Source organism: Apis mellifera, linkage group LG7, assembly GCF_003254395.2.
Source record: "Apis mellifera strain DH4 linkage group LG7, Amel_HAv3.1, whole genome shotgun sequence".
Classification (NCBI taxonomy): Eukaryota; Metazoa; Arthropoda; class Insecta; order Hymenoptera; family Apidae; genus Apis; species Apis mellifera.
Genome location: NC_037644.1, coordinates 10,562,059 through 10,584,857, shown reverse-complemented (window position 1 = coordinate 10,584,857; position 22,799 = coordinate 10,562,059). Strand labels below are relative to the sequence as shown.

The 22,799-nt window shown below is 25.5% G+C and overlaps 1 protein-coding gene across 1 annotated transcript; it reads right to left on the bottom strand.

The window, feature by feature from the left end:
- Positions 1-10,811: 10,811 nt before the first annotated feature.
- LOC725668 (phospholipase B1, membrane-associated-like) lies at positions 10,812-22,094 on the bottom strand. Its single transcript, XM_006565456.3, has 9 exons — positions 21,472-22,094; positions 18,531-19,016; positions 16,840-16,949; positions 16,361-16,565; positions 16,014-16,190; positions 15,760-15,919; positions 15,489-15,648; positions 15,170-15,321; positions 10,812-12,233 (listed from the first exon to the last, which is right to left on the bottom strand). Exons 2-9 carry the CDS (start codon positions 18,630-18,632, stop codon positions 12,055-12,057), a joined length of 1,245 nt encoding a protein of 414 aa, XP_006565519.1. The 5' UTR covers positions 18,633-19,016; positions 21,472-22,094; the 3' UTR covers positions 10,812-12,054.
- Between the last annotated feature and the right edge of the window lie 705 nt (positions 22,095-22,799).

Genomic DNA, 22,799 nt, shown 5'->3' with positions numbered 1-22,799 from the left:
TTTGAATCGACGCGCGGGAAGTCATGGCGCGACTTCGTGGAATTACGAAGCCATACACCAGCGGGATAGATGTTATTATGCCGTAGAGAAAAATCGATCGGTGTTATTTACTCGGATCGATGATCAAAGGATGTCATATAACGTCGTATATGTCAAACGGCTACACGAGTACGGTATTATTGCTGCGATATGAATGTCGTAAATTTCTCTGGAAATATGTAATATCATTTTTATTATAGTTAGATGTTCGATATATACGTATATATATATATATATATTAAACAATAATCGAATGATAAATTCAATTTGAATCGTATATATGCATTTTTATTATTATATTTTGTATGCTGTAGATTGTGTGCCATAATTATATTATTATAACTTGAAATATGTATAGCTTGCATCAATTTATTAATAATACGTTAAAATTGTATTTCTCTTTCTTGTTATGTATACATTTTTCAGTTGGCTGTTAGTGTTAAGTTAACTAGTCAAATCCAGTATTAATCACCGAATTTGTGAACCAGATATAGATATAAGAAATTTGTAAACCGATGATGTTATCGCATGATGGATATATATTATTTTAAATTTATGTCGTCATGCGTGATTATTTGAATCAAATAAAAAATATTTATCCAGAAAATTTTCTACATTAATCTTTCTGTTCTTTCTCTGTTGCAAAATATATTTTTTTGTGTTATTTAATCTAAAATTGGTTACAATTATATCACTTATATCAAGTCATAATTGAAATCGAGAATTCAATATTTTATCCATTGTTAAATTAAACGTATAAGCTGTATATGTAGAAACAAATTCAAGAAATAATATTTTTTTATCTTCTTACTTAAACAATGAAAGTTTATATTTAAATTAGTGGATTCAATCCAAACATGATTAAATTAAGTATCTTACATTAAGTATCTAATATATTTGATTTGATTATTCTAAAAAAAATAATGTTTCTGGAAATATTTTTATTTAACTTTTTCTCAAGATTTAATTTTCATTTACTTATTAGTTAAAATTATTCATTAGATATGAAATTATTGAATGAAATTATTATTTAGACATTATTTTGATGTTGAATAACGGTATTAATTATAGATTTAAATTTATGCAAATATAACTGTAAATATATTCCATTACATATTTCGCTTCAAATCATTTAAAAATCGTCATAAAATTCATTTTTGAAGTAATATCATTACAATCTTAAGTTATGTTTATCTTTAACAAGCTTTAATTAAAATATTTAAATGCTAGACAGTTCTTATAATAATAATTGATTATCAAATGCTTTTTTTTGTTAATCTGCCAGTTAGTAAAATTAATTTTATTTGATAAGATAATCTCAAAATGAAATAGATATTTTGACTGTATATGATATATCTTAATCGAAATTGTTTGTGTGATTGTGATAGAAAAAAAAATTATCTTATCATAACAAATAATGAACAAAGAAAATTTGTTAATTTTACTTTAGTTTCCAAATTTTCAAGTCTCTTGTGTCTGTAACATATAACATATAAAAAGATAATATTCTAAGTAAAGTATGTTCTAGCATAAAAATTGAAATGATTAATAATAATAGAAATTAATAATAATAATTTTATTATGAAAAGAAAAAAAGTGAAAATTCGAAAGAAATCACTGGAGAGCAACGAATTTAATCAGTAAAAAAAATATATAATTTTATAAAAAATTTATTGAACAAGTTATAAATAAAAAGCATCTATTAATCTTTTTTTTGTGCATGATATTTATTACAATTTAAATATTAAAAAGAGGATATTAAATATTATTTTTAAATATCGAAAAAAAAAAAAATTATTTCTTAATACGGAATATCGAAGAAGAAAGTTTCAAGGGTAGAAAATTTTTAATGAAAGATGATATTGATTCTTTACGCAAGAGTGCACCCTCTTAATGTGTATTATAGCGTATATGTGGCAGGAATTCGATCGACCTTGCTGTGAACGAAAGTTCTAGTAATATTTTAAATAAATGTCATATTTATGATGTATTAAAAAAAAAACTATTATTACTATTATTTTCGATACAAAAAGAAGGGTAGAAGAAAGGAAAAGAATGATTTTACGAGAATGTTTAATAAACAAGAGTACATTTTCGAACATATATAAGATATAAATACTTTCATTACATTAATAAATCGTGAACATATATATTTAAATTGCTCACTTTCAATCGTGTCACAATTTCCGTATTGTTTTTCCATTTAATGAGATACTTTGTATGTACATCGATGCCTGGATGCTATTTAAAGCCGAAATTATAGGTCATTATAGGTAGGGAAAATCATTTATGATGTTCGTAACAGCTACTAGCGATTCACGCTCCATCGTATCGATTTAATGTTTTATCGGTATAAATTTCGAATACATTTTATCTTAGAAAAGACAAGATAATTTGCAAAAGAAATTATAATAATATAGTGCGTAATAATATACTAAAATAATGATATGATATAGTGATAATAGCAAATAAAATGATAAAATATATTGTCAATTATAATTTTTTTTATTCCATTATAGATGTAATATTATTCGTGAAATTTTATATATAAAAAAAAAAATTGCAAATTATCATACGAATCTTTTTTCTAGAAAGTTTAATAAATGAAACGAATGAAATTTCGAAGTAAGTAAATTCTCATTTAAGTTAATATTGCCCCAATATTAAAATAATGAAATATTATACAAAAGTTGAAATTTTTGTTACGACAAAGAGATTTGTAATCTACTTGTCACTTATCACTTGTCAATTTTACTAATGTCGTTGGAACAGGACATGTTAGGGGAACAAAACACTTCGAATAATCGAACAACTAGTTCCGATAATAGACGTTTTATCATCTATCTTCTTCATCCGTTCTTATTAGTTCAAATAATAGGAGGTGACGTTTGAAAAACTGAAGTCAAGGACGTCGCGCGTTTTGTCTACCAATAAAATAACACGTAATTTATTACATCGTGTACGGTATGCTGTCGAATGCATAGAGCTTTGCTTCCCATGCATTATGTTGCAGAATTAAGCCGAGTGGAAGCTCGATCGCCAATTTAATCGGGAGACAAAATAATATGATAAATTATATATAAGATATACACACGCGTTTATATGACAGAGCTATGAATTCTAAATTAATTATAGTTAATTATATTTATATACAGACTATGACTAATTATAGTCAAAATCGAAGTCACCATAACAATGATAAATTTGAATTTTGAAAGAAAAATTAAAACAAAGAAATTGAATGAAGTTTATCGAATAAGAAGAGTTTACACAAGAGATAATATTTTTACAATTGTAAAAAAGACAAAAAAAGATCGTGTCTGTTATGTCTGAGTATTCCAATTTTAAATGTTTAAATGGTTGGAAATGTATGATAAAGGCAATGATAATAAAAGTTTTCTCTTAGAAGGAAAAACTTTGAGGTCTAAAAATCGGATTATTCTTGGAATTGCAGGGATAAAATAATGTATGTTATTTATAAAGATTTTTTTTATAACGAAATAAACTGGAAAATTTTAGTCTTAGACGTTTAACTTGTTCGTATAAAGTGTAGATAAACGAAATTCTATATTTGTTAAGTTATTCTACGAGAAACGATTAGATACGATTTATTTTTCTTTAAAGAAATCCTATATTAAAATCTTCGGTCGAAACTACGATAACTGATATTTTCTAATTTTTAAAATAGAATCGTATGTGTTATTTTCCTATCTATAATTAGAATAATTGTATCTTGGACTTAGTTAAGATTTTCACTTTTTCTAACTTTGACGTATTAAAATACTTCTAAGTATTGGATGACATAAAAAAATTCTATGTATAATTGACTAAATATATCATCTTTATTTGTCTTATCAATTTACATAATTTTTTTCTAATCATAATTACAAGTCATGTTAAGTTAAGGAATAATTTCAGTTGTCTCAGAAAGAGTTGATTTTTACTTTTCAAAGAATTTTTTTAATCAATAATGAATGAATACTTACTAATATTTTGTTGAGAAAAATATTTATTCTTCATTATATATTCGTTTTTTACATTTTTACAATTATTGTAAAAATTATACGATTTCTTTGTAATTTTCTAATATGGTATATCTTTTATTAACTCATCAAGTATTGACTTTTTTTGATCGATTTTTTTTGTCTTTATTTGGATGATTTAAATTTCTTTTCTTAAGTAAGAAATTATAGAGAGAAATCGTTATTTTAATTTTACAACAAAAACTTGCTTTTGTGATGATTGATTTTTTCATTCATCAATTATTTCATTTATGTTATAATTTTTTTCAAAAATTCAAGTTTCATATTTCATTCAATTTATATTATTTATCCAAAATATAGAAATTCTAAATAATACTTTTATATAAATATTTAAAAAAATTTAAGAATTTTTCTATTTCTATTCTTATCATTGTATAAATAAATTAAAAATTTTGATTTTAATAAATTAAAAATATATGTAGATACGTATAATTTATATATGTGAATGCTGTATTACATAGCAGATGCATTACACACCATCTTACGAAGAAGAATATAAAATATTAAAATTTTTACATTTTATGATCACATTTGTTAATAGACAGTACCTAGTGACACACATTTATTACGATTTGTGATGCAATATTCTATGAATGAAACAATGAAATCGTAGTGCTAGAACAAAGAGACTAAATATATAGTATAGCGTAGATATAGATTCTATTGTAATTCTAATCTTGTCTGAATATTATTGATGGATGAAATGAAAGTAAAACGGGCTATCTGAAATCAATATTTGTAGACTAATATCACGTAATAATATTCAATATTCCATCAACGATAAGATATTCTATTAATTTCAATTCGTAAAGTGAGAATTGTAATAGATAATATTTTAAACGAGAATGAATTCAATTATGCATACAATTTTATTTTCATTTTAAATTAATATTTAATTATAACATTATATATTATAAATTTCTTTACTAATTATCATTAAGAATACATCACGTTAATATTTCCATTTAATTTCTTCTCCATTATTATAATAATATATTTAAAAAGTTTTTTTTTCAAAAATTGAATATATATCGTGAAATTTCAATTCAAAACAAATCATAGATCTATCTTCTCTTTCAATAGAAATCAGAGAAACAACCTTAATTAAATAACATTGATTTACATATCGAACCATTAATGTTAATGTGCTTATTTTTATGTAAAAATTACGCATCTATTTGATCGATTAGGCATTCTATTCTCTTTCTCTTTCTCTCTTCTTTTTTCATTTTTAAATGCATTCATTTCTCTGATATTGATAAGAAATTTATGATAATGAATAATGAATAATGAAGTAATAAAATTTACATATTATTATTTTGACATCGTTTTCATTGATGAATAATAATGTGGAATAAAACGAATATGTATATCAATCAAAAAAAAAAAAAAAAAAAATGAGTTTATTTCCTGATATTTCAGATTTAAGTTTTAATTTTATATTTTATTTTTCTTCGTAATTTTATTTGTAAAATTCTCTTTCCAATTATATCTTATAATTATAAGATATAATTATATCTTTTAACTCTGTTCATGACCTCTCTTTTTAAATAATTTCTTTTTTTCTTTTTATATATTTTCTTTGCAATGATTTCTTCTGCTCACGAAGAGATCTCTCTTCCCAAAGAAACTTTCAATTTCGTTTCAATATGTTAAATGTATCAAAAAAAAGAAAATAAATGTTTGATATATTTACACAAGTATAAATGTAAAAATAAATTTTATTCTCGATATACACCGTCCGGTCGTTACATTTTTTTCGTTCGGGAAACTGTTCGATTCACTGTTCATACATTCTTAGTTGTGCGTCTCGTAGCGATAAAGAATATGCAAGATGCGTCACAAGAACATGTCTCGTGCGTGAATTTTACAAAATACTTCCTTCTCCATTGTTTGACGGCATACGTAAGTAAAGAAAGTAAATTGTGAATGAACATGAAAAGTTTCACTTCTTCCTCTACTTGTTTATTCTTTATGTAATTATATTTCCGTAATCCATTCATTGTTTGTTGAATTTGATTTATCGTTATGCAGTCTTTATATAATACTATCAATCTATTTTATTTCTCATTTCGTACTTTTGTAATAAAATTACTATACTTTACTTTCGTTTCATTAAGTTGGATATTATATATATATATTTTTTTGGAATATTTTTGCTATTCTGAATATTTAAAAAATATTAAAATATTGGAAATAACTCTTTAGAAATGTTTCTTTAGCTATCAAGCGATACAAAGGTCAAAAGCTTTATAAAGAAATGGTTTTATCATGTTTTTCCTCCCCTATGATCTTCAATTTCAAAAATCGATTAATCAGAACGCGTGTTGTTTCAACTTATAGAATAAAGGAAAAACTGGAAATATCGAAAATATAATTCATCAAAGATTTATCAAAGATAATTGGTCACATGCTGTCGTTTAGAAAATTCTCCTTCATTAACAGTGCCAATTCAATGTCATCTAATACGTGTGAACGAAGAAAGATGCATACTCGATTGCATAACTGTCTGATATATAAATCCAGACACAAAATATATATCATAAGACGACGATAAGAAAGATTATATTACGATGCATCTATAATTTCACTGAAAAATTATCATTTAAGTTATGTATGTACAAACACATACGATTATATCTGTATAACACGTGTAGTTCATTAGTTACATCAAAGATAAGAAATAAGACGTGTGATCTTTCTTTTTTCTTCAAAATTGTCTACCTTCCGTTTCTTATTATATTAATTTTTCAGCGTCTATTTATTTCGAAAAAAAGAAAAAAAAGAATTGCAAAAACTGGAATAAATAAACGTGGAAATAGTTGATGCGTAGTTTAGTAGTAGGAAATGCTAGAAAATTTTCGAAGTAAGATTTTCCAATTCGATTCACACACTAATTGACATCACCATGCGTTATAAATTACGTTATTTGATATTTTGTAAATTATATAATTATATATTGTTTTTTCAATAAAATTTAATCATATTTGATAAAAAAAAATGTTATATCTTTTTGATGATTGTTAACTTCTTTTTTCCTTAATGGAAATTTTTTTTGGCGTCACGTTTTAAAATTTAATTTTCAAAATTTCTTATATTTTTCTTAAAATTAATTTTTACTTTATAATTTTAAAATTTTAAAATATTTTTTAAGATTAGTTTTATGAATCAACAAATTTTATTGACACGAATACTAATTATTTGATTTATCATTAACCCCTTCTTTGACGATTGACTATATTTAAGATTCTTGCAACTCTTAATGGATCTTTATGGATTATTTTTAGATCTTGCAAAATGCTTAGAATCGAGAAGTAGATTCAAAAAAGCAGGAAATAACTGTTGTTTAAAAAAAAGTTAACATAAAGTACATGATAAAATATATTCCATAATGATAGATGGAAAATAATTTTTATTGGTTTGAATTAATCATTAATTTTTTTTTATTTTTTATGTAATATAATGACACGTGCACAGTTTAGCGAATAAAAAAGTTTTCGCGAGTCAGTTTTCAATTTTTAATGAGTTTCGTTTAAGCATTTACTTACCATGTACAATTATTAATGATCGAACATTGGATCAAAATCTATATGATCATCAAGTAATATTGATGATTAAACTAATTATAATTACACATTGATGATATTGTAATTTACAATCGTTTTTTGATTTTATTATATTGCTTTTATGAAAAAATATTTTATTTTTATATAAAAGTCGAAGAATTGAAATAAAATATAAATTCACTCAATATATTTACAATATAAAACTTTATTTTGAATAAATTTCAAAAATTATTAAAAATTATAAAATGAAAATTCGTGGAATAAGTTTGGCCTTATTGATTTCATTTGATTGTTATCATATTTTATAAAGTTTCATTTTATTTTACTAATTTTTATATAATTTTGTTCAAATATCCAATAAATGTGTATAATCGTAATGCAGAGTATTTTATCTTATTTCTTGTTTACGTAATATAGAAATAAAAATTTAATATATAAATATAATATTTTTGCAATAATATTAATGTTAGTCTTAATACAAATGAGATTTTTTATTGAAAAAATACTCGAGATTTAGAAAAATAAATAACTGAAAAACAGTTTTTATAATCTGTTAACTTCAATTATATAATTATATAAATTTATATAAAAGAATATTGCGTACACGTTATATATTTGATACAAGATAATAACTTACTTTTATATCAATAGAAATATTATTCTTAAATTTTTTTTGCATATATTTTATTTATAATTATATTTTTAGAATTGCCTCTTAAAAGCATTCGATGTTTGTTAATTTATGCATGCATTTTTTAAAGTAAAGTAAATCTTTCTTTCTCAAACACATTTTTGCAACTATTTTTATCAAACGTTTCACAGAGAACTTTGACAATTTATTTTTCAAAAGAGCAGCATCATCTTGATATCTATAAATAAATTTCAACGCAGCAGAAGAACTATTGAATTACATTTTATTAGGTTAGTCGTAAGATTAAGTATTTCGTAGAAGACGAATATTTTTTTTTTTTTAAGTTGTTTTCATCTCACTCGAATGGAAGAAGAAAGATTCGTAATATCTTTGATACGTTTTGCGCGGTGATAAAAGTAGGACAATCGTCGGTGAACCGTATCGTTACAAATTGCTTTTGTTGTACTGTAGAAACGTTTTATACTTAACTTAACTTTTCGCAATTCAAATATATCTGTTGCACAATACTTCCGATGAGTATTGTAACAGAATTCGTGAAATGATGGTTATCTGATCTCTCTTATCAATTGATTATCTAGAAATGGCGACAGATGTTTCGTAAAAATTTTACATTGGATGAATCACCTTTTGTATCGAATAATACGAAAATTATGTATAATTGCGATAAAATTGATAAAATTACGCAATACACTTTTTATTATTTTTTCCTATTAAATATAAAATGGATGAAAATATACATATAAACGGATGTAAAAATTTTTAAAAATTAAAAATTTTTTTAAATTCCTTCCATTTTGATGTTTGAATAATAATTATTCAATAAATTATTATTTGTAATAAATTATTTACTATTATTATTATTATTCGAACAAGTTTTTAATATTTTATAGTTTTATAGTTTTCGACAAATTTATTAATTTTAATTTTGAGAAGTGGTATGATTTATTTATCGATATAACCTGTTATTACTATTTCGAAGAAGAGGCGTTTTCATACTATGTCATCACGCTTTGAAGAAATTTAAAGAATTTCGTGAAGGCCATACCTTGGTCATCGACCGTGAAAAGCAGAAATCCCCCATTAAGAGTTTTGATCCCAAGAAGGAGATATTATCATTGTTAAAAAAAGCAAACAAAAGAAATCTCATTTTTCATGGAAAACACGAAGACAATGTATGCAGAGGCAAAAATATATTTTTTTATGTAAATGAAATATCTATAAGACGAATGGACTCTATTTACTGTATATTTACATTTTGCAACATAGTATCCATTATTGATGTGATTATCCACAATGATAAATAACAAAGAAGGATAATAAAGGATTAACGAAGAATAATATTATGCAACATTTTTTTTTTTTAAGATATGTATTCTCAAATTTTTAGACATAGACATTCAATATAATTAATATTCTTATCCTTTATTAATATTGATGTTCAGCCTATAATTTATTGTAATTTATTATAATTTATTTATAAATGGAATTAAAGTAAGATTCCATACGCAGAATGACGCAAAAATCAGGAATAATGAAATTTCGTGGAAAGTTTTGATTTTGAAAAAAATTTATTTGGAAATCGATCGAGTATATACATCGTACATCGATGTGTACATTTAATTAACGATCGATTTTTTCCCCAATCCTGTGATAATTATATTTTTGAATGCGATATATAAATCAAGATAGACAAAATTAGGATTTGATTATTATTAAAAAAAAAAAAAAATAATAAAACGAAGAGATGAATTGCATATTTTAATTTTTATTTATTAAACCGCTACTTTCAATTACATATTTTTTTTTTGTTTTACATTTTAATTATGCGCTTGTCGCAAAATCGCGAGATAATATGGCTTTCCGTTCCGCTGAACGGAGTTCGTGTAATAAACGATCGCAAGCACGCGATGATTACCGTTTGATTACAAAAAGAAAACAAATAATTATTTGTTTATGTAAATTTGCAAAAAGTGGAAATGACGTGTGGAACGACGGATGAAAACAATTTTAAAGTCGGTTTCTTCTTTCTGCATTTTTTCTTTTTTTTTTCTTTTTATTACGAACATGACGACGTTATTCATCTTTTGCATTTTCATTCGATAGAAATGAGTTACAAATAATATCATAATAATTAAACATTTTAAAAAATGTCAAAATATTATTAACCAAAATATAGAGGAGAGAGAGAAAAATTGCGAATCGATATGACATATAACAAATAACGAATAAGAAACATGTATTATCCGGATGATAGTTTAAATCAAAACACTGCGTAAATATCTTAATTCGAAATAAATTGAATGAAAACACATTAATTTGTCAGTAAGAAATAAATTACTATTATTATACTTGTGTTCGAATAAAATTCAAATTATCATTACGCATGTACCCGTTATTAACATAAATAATAAGTAACAAATAAGTATTCGAGTGATAGTATAAATTAAATTATATATATATGTATATATCTTAATTTAAGATAAATTATTTGAATGAAAATATAATCAGAAATAAATAATATTATCTTTCCTATTTATTCCATTATTTATTTCTACATGTTTAAATTTTCCAATAATTGGATAAGTTTCAAATATGGATACAGCCAATGAATGAGATACAAATTATGTGAAATGAGATTAACACTTGGAACGATAATCCCCTTTTTATCAATAATAATATAAGTACTTATTTATATAGAACGCTATATGACACTTATCAGCGCGGTGTTTCGATTTCGTTTTCATCGCTAATGGTCATCTTATCTTAAGAAGAATAAAGATTTTAATAATAAAAAAAAAAGAAAAACAAAAAACAAAAATTAGTTTTATTCTATTTCACTTAAAAAACACACTCATTATTGACTCTTCAATTATCGCAGAATATATTACTACAGACATAACATTACCGACCAATTTGTTGCTTGGAATCAATTCATTAAAATATAGTTATATCGAATTTTTTATTTCGATTTTTTTTAATTTTAATTCGTGATTTACGATATATCGAGGGGAATTTTATTCATTTTAATAGATTTTGATTTGAATAAACAAATTTGCCGACGATTTTATTATGTATCACGATTCACTGGAATCCTTTGATCATCGAAGTCAATCTACGTCACATCGATTAATATACTCGGATGACCGCTTTGGAAACACCATTACGTCTTTGACGGTGGTTTGGAATTAGGAATGGCAAATAACATTCATCCATGAATCGAGAAAGAAAATTTAATGGCCAAAAATTTTTTTAATGGTCTCATTCTCATAAAATATTCGTGAATGTAATATGATATGCAAAATTTCATTAAAAAAATCAAAATTTTTTCCAATTAAAAAGATAAATTTATTTATGAGACAATTCTTCCGAATAATTATGTATATTTATTCTCTATTATTCTCTATCATAGTATTAACGATGAGAACAATAAAATAAAAAAAAAAAAAAAAAACTAGCAAAATTCTGATCCGATACATTTTCTTTGTTAAGTCTCTTTGTTAAGTTCGATTCGTTTGATGGATTGGAAATCTTTGATCGGTAATGTATGTGGAACAGAGATATAGGCATAGTGTACACAACATATCGGCTATTATACACATTGATATATAAAGTCTGTCTGCATGAGAAATTTTCCATTGAAAATTTTCAACCTGAGAGAGTTGAAATTCTTCCTCGAGAACACGTGTTGGCAATTATCACAGGTGAAAACTTTGCTATCGGTACATCGGTACATCATTTTTTTACGCGTTTTACGTTATCTGCTCGTGATCCCATCTTGGCGCCCTGTCAATCGGAAACGTCTCGAATTCACGTTCGTAAAAATGTACGGGGCCTTCTCGTTCGGGCACAATAATCTTTCGAATACCTGCGGTAGACCTCGTTCCGTTTTATTCCCGACTGGTTCCAGCATGTTGTTCCATAATAAATTCGCCCCTGAAGTTGAAAGGCAGTTTTTTATATGATTAATTTATATTATTAATCCAAGTTTATAGTAATTGATGAATGTGACTGCGCCGATTCTCCATTTTCTATTTCTTTTTTTTTTTTAACAGATTTCAAGTTTTATTGTTTTATTATAAATTCGCCCTTGAATTAGGATAAAAAACGAATGACATTTCGTTGTGTTCGTTATCGAGAAAAATCGAAGTTTATAATTTACGATTGCGGATTTCTATTTTGTATTTTTATCGTTTAACAGGTTTCAGCGTATTGTTTCATAATAAATTTGCCCTTGAAAACGAATGATATTTCATTGCGCGTTATCAAGAAAAATCGAAGTTTATGATTGACGATTGCGGATTTCCGTTAGAAGTATAGTGCGATTAAATTTCGAGTTAAATTTTCGATGAAATAAAAAATCGTATTTTAAATGTTATTATTAGGTGAAAGCAATATATATCTCAATATCTTAGAGATTCAAATTTAAGAGATTCAAATTATAAGAAAAAAGAAATATTTTTATAAATTTAAAAGTTGTTCGATAGAAAGAAATATAAACAGACATAGTAAAGATTATATATATAAAGATGGCATTACAACAATACTAATAATCATTTATATTGCAAAATTATTTATTTGTCAATAATAAATATTTTAATATCAAATTCAAATATTTCATGTATGAAAGACGCAAAATCATATTTTATATCTGATTATGTTTTTTTTTATTATATATGTAGTTATATATATGTACACATGTAGATAATAAAATTTATTTTACATAATTTATAATTTATAATTTCTGTATGATGCAAATACGTGATTGCTCTTAATCATTGCAGAATAGAGACTAGATCTTATTGAATAATAATGAAGTTTTAAAAATATGCATATATATGCATAACTTTATAAAATTGAAATAATTTTTTTCATCTTCAGGAAATGTATCGAGTTTATTATTACTAATTATTACTATTATTTTTTATATTTTTTAAATTCATAGGTGTTGATTATTCTTCCTGCTAACTCTTATAATTTTTTTTTCATTAATATTGATTGATTTTTTTTATCTCATATTATCTTATTTTATATTAATAGAATTTAATGATAATTTTTTCAATTATTGATTTAAATTTAAAAATAATTTAAATTTATTTGATCGGTAATCAAATCAAATAGTATTTAATTCAATATGCAAAATAAATACGAAATTAAATTTTTTATAAAATCAACAGATGTGTTAAATAATTTCTCTCTATTTTTATTATCAATATAAAATGTTAATATATATTTTTTTAATATAATAAAAAAAATTTTATTTCCATTTTCATTTTTTTTTTCTTTGCCAATACGAAACAATTCAGAATGTAATATCAAAAATATATTTTCAAAATTGTTTATATCATTTCCAATATTTTTTTTTTATTTATTATGGAATATATTTTTTTTTATTCTAGTATTAGAATAAAAAAAAATTTGAACACAATATTTTAAAAATTTACCATAAGCTATATTAGATTATGTTTAAGTTAATTTGTGTATTACAATTTCCATTAATTATCTACATCAGTACGTTGCAAAAACACGATTATTCGTTCAATGTTATTACGTAGCAGACATCGAACGGACATAAGATATATTGTCTCATTGTCAGACCATCCTATATGCGTGTACATGTATGTGTGTGACTTTTGATTAACTTCTCTTACAAAAAGTTTAACTACTTGACTTTGCTATGCCCGTCGTTAACTGATTTGTTCTTTCGTTTAGGACGAATGACGTAGAAGAGTCATAATGGCAATATAGACTTTTAAAATGTCAATTATTCGTTATTTTTCGGAGAATAAACAAGAAATGTGAGAATAAACAAAATGTTTAAATGTTAAAGTTGTATATCAATTTCATAAGATTTTATTATTGATGCATTTACTACATTTCATTCAATAAGTTTATAAATTATTTATTTAATAATTGAAATTTTTTTTTTATAAAATATCTAAATATAATTTAAAGTATAATCTTTTTTTATCAATTGATAGATTTCAATAGTAGAATCTAAAAATATTATGTATTTGTAGTTTTTGTACTTTAGAAATTCGTGGTATCGAAAGTTATGCCACACGTGGTATATATTCCATTTAAAATAGAATGAGATAGCAGCACTATTGCGCGACAGGAATTGTAATCGAGTATAGCGATGGTAATGTCGTATGCGATATTATCGATTTAAATTGAAAATAACAGGATTATCGGGACAACAAGAATTCTAATTAAATACATCGATCAAGTCAAATGTGTCATTATCGATAGAGATTAGAATGAGATAGTATATTGAGGTAAAAAAATTCATATCATCATTATAAATCAATAGCTATAGTCAATTATGTTTTTGATATAAGATTAATTATTATTTTCATTAATTTATAGACTGCAGATTTTAGGACTTATTTTTGAATTGGAATTGAAAAGAATAAGTAAATCTAATATAAAATAATATATAATTAATTATTTTTTAGATCTCTCATCACATATCCCTGTATATATCTAGATTTTAAAAAATATATAATATAATTATTATATAATTATATTATATAATTATATATTATAATAAACATATTAATTATTTTGAACATTGGATATTCAAATAATTAAAGATTTATCAGTATATTGTATTTAAATATTCGAATCTAATTAAATGAATACTTGAATATTCAAAACTTTATATAATTTATATATTCTTGACTAGAAAAAAGAAAATATATGCAAGAATATGCAAAAAATATATATATATCTTTTATTCCATAATTAATAAATTAATTAATTCCATAATAATAAAATAATAAGTTCCATAATTAATAAAGCTAATTTATATATTATAATTATGATAAACTAAAATCTATAATTTTATTATTTATTATTCATGTTCTTACCTAATGCATGTCCCTTTTGGCTAAAGTGAAAACAGTCATGTGTTATCAGAGTGGGATCAATTGATTGAGCTCTCCTTGGATCTGCGTTTGGTGCATTGAATAATTTACTAAATGGTTGCAATACCACTGTGAAATCCGAAGATTTGTCATATCTGAAATAAAAATAAAATTCTACCAAATAAAATAATATATTACGTACAATTTTATTATGTTATATATATATTTTAGATTTTTTTTTTTTTTTTACTTTAATATTTATTTCTTGTAATTTATCTTATCAATCTAATTATACTTAATTATTTACCATGCAAAAGCATACCTTCCTGAATATATTAAAGCTTCGATCGCTTGTTGATAAAGATGCGACATTTTCGAAGCTTCGATGTCTGGTCGATTACCTTTGTGCAGGCAAGCGCAGTAAAATGTGTGCAATATGCGACATACGGGGCTTCGCGGTATTCTAACGGAAACCGTAACATCTGCATACAAATTGGAACAATTTAATTACCGAGTGTTCGAAACAGATATTCATAAGATACACGAGTAACATATAAATGTCTTTTTCAAACTGTTTCAATTCTAAATATTACCTATAGCCGGTACAACATTGACCAATGTACGAGGTAAAACAAATTTCAAGTAATCCAACGTTCTTCGCAAATGGTGAGCATATCGAAGGGGAGAAAAGTGTTCAGGATTGAAGCATTGTGCCGAGCAAATATCATTCGCGCCAAAAAAAATTGTAATTAGCTGTAATTCGTAGATCATACATTCTTCCAATGATTGACATTATTTTAATTATTGTGAAATATCTCACAATAATAATAGATTATAATGTAAGTACCTTCCATTGCTTCATCACATTTATTTTTGGATTGTTTTTGATCCTTTGAACAAGTATTCGAGCTTGTTGAAATGCATCTTCCGTGGCAGCGACGGGGAAGGCGATATTTAATTTCGCATTCGTTGAAATAAATTCACCTGTACCCGTTGAATATCCGATTAAATTGGGATTGAACACCTGATGTAATAGAATAATAACACGCAATTCTATAGTTATGAATTTAATAACAATAACAAGTAGAATTACAAATAGAGTTGATAAGGTGAAGAAACTTGTATATAAAATTCTGAAATAATTTTCTCTAAATTACTAAATTAGTAATTAAATTGGATTTAAGAAAAATATACCTTTAATAAATTAGGAAGAGTTAAGAACTGTCTCCAATCACCTTGACCACCTATACACCAACTAACACCACGCGCTTCTATAAACGTTCCTATTGCGTAGTCCTCGAGAGCTCCACTTCCTGCGACCAATGAATCGCCTAGGCTACCGATCACGTCTATGTCGCCAGGTCTTAAACGATGCACATTGTTAGGCGTTGATGGTGATCTGAAAGAGAATTACAGATTTTTGCGAAAGAATTTTAAAAATATATTTGATAAATCATTAAATATTAATCGCTATATTATATATATTATATTTTTATTACTTGAAAATGGAGATATTTTAATTATTCTGCATCGATTTGAACAATTTAAATTTCTTTTTTACATGTAATCTTTTGTATTTTAAGATTCTTTATTCGTAAATTTAATTAAAATTTAATTTATTTAATTTATTATAAATTTATTATAAATTTAATTTAATTAAAATTATATTATACCTTCCAAATTTTACATTACACGGAAACGGAACGTATTCAGGAATATGAGGTTGATTTCTTGTGCCACTGTACGATACAGGATACGTAATTCCTTTTTTGTCGACTTCAATCTAAAAAAATTATCATTTTTACAATAATTTGTTTTCAATACATTCGTAATATAGATTTAATAAAATACACGAATATATATATTATAATTACAGAATTTTACATAAAGTTCTTTTATTTGAATTTTATTCTATTAAAAATAAAATATTACTTATTACTTATTTGTTAATAAAAATTTTAAATGCTATACAATTAACTTTTGTTTAATCAGCAATTTTCTTTGAGAGGCTTTTTTGCTTTCTTTTTTTAACATAAAACATACATACACATATACATATATATTAATTCTCTAGCTTTCATTTTTTGTTAGCACAAGTAATACATTGTACATATATTAAGTAGTCAACATACGATTTCACACCACTTGTTTCATTTAAAATATTAACTTTTCAAATTTAATCTTTCCACCTTAATTTTAATCATCAACAAAATCTACATCCTTAATCTATCTATCACTCGTGATGATTAAAAAATTGATAATTAAAAACATTCCTTGCAATCACGAAAGTTGTATTTCCGTTTGACACTATCTGATACACTACAAGCACAATATTAAATTTTATTCCTCATTCTCTTTCGATATTCGCAGTATAAAATGCTGTTTAATTTCATTAAAATTTTATTCTCCGTTGTTAGTCTCTTTTTATATCGCGTCCTGTTCGACTTTATTAAAAGTTTTACTCGGTTCACTGTCCACGTTATCATATTCAAGCACCATACGATTTTATCCTTCATCGTCTTCATCTTCTTCCGGTTCAATCACAATACCAGGTTCAGGCTCGCCTGAAGAATCCTTGGCCATTGTCCTTTATCGTTAAGCGAGCGCCGACTTGACACACGATGCACGTAGCCACGTTTGCTTTCTTTCATTTGCATTCAACCGTCTCGCGTGGCTTAAATACCATCGCAAATAATTTAACCGTGCACCGAAGTGAAGTGGGCCGACTGAACGGGATCGACTGGTCTCGCGGATCTCAACGAAAAGAAAAGTACAGGCCTTTCTCCGATTCCTCTCGCCATGCGAACCACTTTTTTTTTTTTCTTCGTTGTCCGTCCAGTTTTCCGGTTTTTCATCGGAAAAATGCAAATGGTAATTTCGCGTTAACGTAACTGCCGTGCAGCAAGAGAAATGGAAATAAAACGAATGTCTTGATTTGAGCAAGCGTGACAGATATTATTTTGTGGAATAATTTAATACTATATGACGCAATATATTTTTCTCGATTAAAATTCGATTTATCAACCGGATCACTTGATCAATTTTCTATTAGAATTCTTAGAAGGAATGTTAAAAATAATTGATATTTTTTTATATCATTTTGATAATATTTGTAGAAAATTTAATTCTTAGTTTAAATTTAAATCTTTCGAGACATGTCCTTTGTGATCGTTAATAAACATCTCATCTCTCAATGAGAATTGCAGTTTATTACCGTTAAATTTATTACTATTAAATCATTTTGTTAACGTACGTATATATTCACGTACGTTTATTAGTAATAAAATTAGTAAAATAGGCATACACGTTATAAGAAAGATTAACGAGAGATTATTCAAGCAAGGCTCTTACCCAAAAGACTCACCCTTCCTGATTGAAATATGCTTCGTACCAAGTCCTTGAACGAACTTGTGACCGCAGGCAATAAGATCAAGATTAACGACAATCGCATCGTTTCGAGTCTCATGGTTGGGACTGGAGTCGAATGAAAATTTTTTCTTAAAAAAAATATCGTTGAACTTCTCTTCCAAGATTTATCGTAGCCCAAGATTTATTATATACAGGCGAAACTTTCTCCCCTTTCCTCCTTTTTATCGATGCGATTTTTTTCGTATTGCCGAAAACCTTGAACGTGAGCTTTCCTCAACCTTTCATGTCCTGGCATGAACCCGCCAAAGGGGGAATTGTAAATTTTATTACATATTTGCCATTATTTCTCTACGCACGCACGCGTCCATTCAAGATAATTGATATTTTTTTATCTCTCAACGATCTCTCGAGAGTCAATGAGCAACGTTTGTGCAGTAGATTGTAAATGAATATAACAATGAAGTGAACACTTGTTCTTTGTCTGGAAAAATTGTTAAAAAAAATCTTTTTTCAATGAAAATATAAAAATCAGAAAATCAGAATGATTTTTCTTTTTGTGCATGCGTTTATTTATCTACTTAATTATTATTAATAGTGGTATCTGTTTCTATTTAATTAATAACTATTAATCAACGAATGATATTTCGTCATAGATTTTTTTTCTTTAAATTCTTTTTTTTCTCTTTGATTTGTTATTAAAATTTTTAAAGTAATATATATATTATACGTGTTTTATATTATTTGTATTATTTCTCATAATTTATGCCTGTCGTTAATTTTTTTATCACTATCAGAAATCGTTATCGTAATAACCGGAATTTTGTATTAATCTTGCATATGTTTGCGTATAAATTCTGGAAATATATAATTGATATTATATAAGTCATAAATAAAACATGTTTAATTCATATAACAACAAACATGTGTGATATATATATATATATATATTTCCAGTTTAAGTAATTCACATGTTATTGATTAAGAATTAAGGAATTGCAAAATTTATTTTATAGTATAACAGAACTTTTCATTTGTAGATTATGCATGGAAAAAAAAAATTGTAGAATTTAAAAGAAATAATTTCTTTTTAATACTATATTATTATTATTATTATTATTTTTTGATGGAATAAAACCATAAAATTTATTTTAATTTTATTCCTTCCTCCGATATTTCAATTTATGTAGCTTCAAATCTTATAAATCAACGCAAAGAGAATAAAAGATCGAACAAATTTTTTATGTTTATAATACAGATAAGAGAGAAATTAAATAAAAATGCAAATACCATTTATATTGTTCCAGATTTTTATTTTCAATTTTAAATTTTGACATTTCACGCGATTTATTCGAGAATTATTAAAAATATCCGACCCGAATTCTTTTCTTCCACTTTCCACGGTATAAAATCTTGCTCTCGATTAATCTAATTCCGTGCTATACAAAAGTTCACTTGCAATATATAATATATATAATACGAAGAGAAAATTTTCCGAATAATAACATCGAATTTAAAGAAGAGATTAATTTGAATAATAATTATAAATTGTATATACACGTTAAATTTAAATACCGTTTGAATCCAAAAATTATCATTTAAATTTAATAATCGAGTGTCGACGTGCCGTTACGTATTACGACAATCATAAAGGTATTCATACACTCGATTAACATTTTCAATAGTATATTAGAAAACAGCGTGTCGCGAAATTACCAGAACGAACCTCGGAAGAAAAAGATGTGTTGTAATTTCGTCGCTTTCACGCACGGTTCCATTGTTTGTAAATAAAAAAAATTCCCTTTACAACTTTTTTTTTCCACCCCGTTCCAACTATCTCTCTCTCTCTCCCCCCTTCTTTCTCTCGTATAAGCGCACAATCAATTACCGCATCCTTGCCGCAAAATTGAGATCGAATTATGCAAATCACGCCTCGCTTCGTGTACTCGATAATCTCTCCCGAATGTTTGCACACCGTTCTACGCTTTTCCCTATCGGATTTTCTAATCTCGACAAATGGCGACACTTCGAAGATGAGATGTAGCCGGAAAGTGGAAGATCGGGTCTCGAACAATAATTTCGAATGCATGCCGCGTATAAACTTTCCATTATTCTTGTACGAAGTGGCGGTTCGCGAAATTCGATGAATCGATAGCCCGGGAACAATAAGGATGGGACAGCAACACCGTTTCGAACGGTATTATCTCAGATTGAAACGGAAACGCGCGTTAACTTTCGCCGGCCATTACAACTTTAACAATGTGTGCTTCATTTGTCGTCGTGCCTGTCGTTCGAATATTTTTTTTTTTTTTCCACTCTTTTTTTTTCTCGTCACGCGATCAAATTTTCAAAGAAGAGAAAATTTGGAATTGGAAATTGTTATCTAAGTTTTATCTAATGTTTATTAAATATATAATAAGTGTAAATAAATCGAATAAATCTAGATAAAATTAATAAGAATAGTAGAAAGTAATAAGAATAAAAAATAGAAAGTAAGATTCACTCATAGGAAATTTTGTTGAATTTCACCTTTTTTTTTTTTAGGAGTAGGAATTGTCGAGAAAATTTTTGAGAAAGATTTTTTCTTTTTTTTTTTTTTGTATATTTTATGAGGAACATTATATGAGGAATAGTGTACAGATTGATAGAAAATTGTTGCGAGAGATGATTATTTTATTACATCAAGAAAAAAAAGAAAAAAAATAATTTATAAAGTATCTTCAAGTCGAAGTACTTAAATCATCCTAAATACTTATGGCGGAGGACTTTAAGACGATTTTTTAGACATAAATTCTCACGTGTCAAATATATTGTTTGAGTATGCAAATTTCATTCAAAAATTTTGAAAATATTCCCAACCGAATATACTGTATGAATGAATTATGTAAGCAGTGAATTATATTCGAAGAAGGATTTGATTTTAATATATTTTTACTTACAAATTAACAGAGAAATGCAACTAACAGATAGCAGTTTGAAAACTTCTCGGCACATGAACGCGTTGCTGTCATATCATATCGTCAAAATCACTTATCACATGATCCAAATCAACGACTGCTTCATTTTCATTTATATCCTAATTTCGAACACACAATTTTCCACCATACATTACTTTTACTCAAACCTTCGATGAAGAGATAGATCATTTTTTTTTTATTAATTTTTATCAAGCACTTCTTCCCTGCTTTTTATTTTCTTCGTGGAAAATAATGCAGTAATAACGAATCACATATATATATATAAGAAGAGAAATTAGCACTAGAAATTAACCTTACACTGACACTGACAGAAGATGGAACAGAACATGAATGAAGACAGTCGAAGAAACGTACACATATCTATCGATAACCCCTCTACTTACTTTTCTACTAAACGAAACACTTGAGTTCTTTCGTATTCTTTTACGGTAGTAATCGTACGTGAGTAAGAGTGGTGAGGCCAAAGTCTTGCCACCATTCACGTTGCCAATTTAGAATGGTGATATTAATATCGTGGAACGATGTCAATCGAGATGTTATTTATTTATGAGCAAACTGTTTTTTTCATTTCTCAGATCTTAATCGATATAATACTCTATTTTGTAATATTCTTAATCGATTTATTGTTATTGTGTCAATCAAAGAAGGCATTATGAGAATGATAATGAGAGTCATATTCAATTAGGGAACTAGATTCGAGTTGAATAGGTGATAAATAATTCATGTATTCTAATTTTTTTTAGGATAAAAATTTTTGATGAAAAGTGTCAGTGATTTTATATTCGTTTAAAAAATTTTGCGAGAGATTCATTTAAATAAGTAATAATTTTGGCTTATAAAATTTTTTTGTGAAAAGGTTTTAATTATTTTATCTTTATTTATTAAGATAAGTGCTGATTTATTAAGATAGTAGATTTAGTAAGATTTATTAAGATAAGCAATACTTTTTTTGTTATTTTTTATCAATTCAGAAAAAAGGTAATAAATATAAAAGAATAATCGATTCTTTAATAAATTTCAATGCGGGGAAAAAAAATTCAAAAATATTTTAAAATTATTCGGAAATTAAAAATTGTCACTGTTTGAATTGAATGAAAAAAAAAAAAAAAGAAAAAAGAAGAAGAAGAAGGAAAAGAAAAAAGGAATTAAGAAATACTTTTAAATTATTCAAAAATTAAATTTTCAGATAGGGTGAAATGTTTTTTGCATTTCTATTTTGCATTCTCGAATAAATTTCAATTTATTGAAAAACACTTTAAATTGTATTAAACATTTATAAAATGGATATT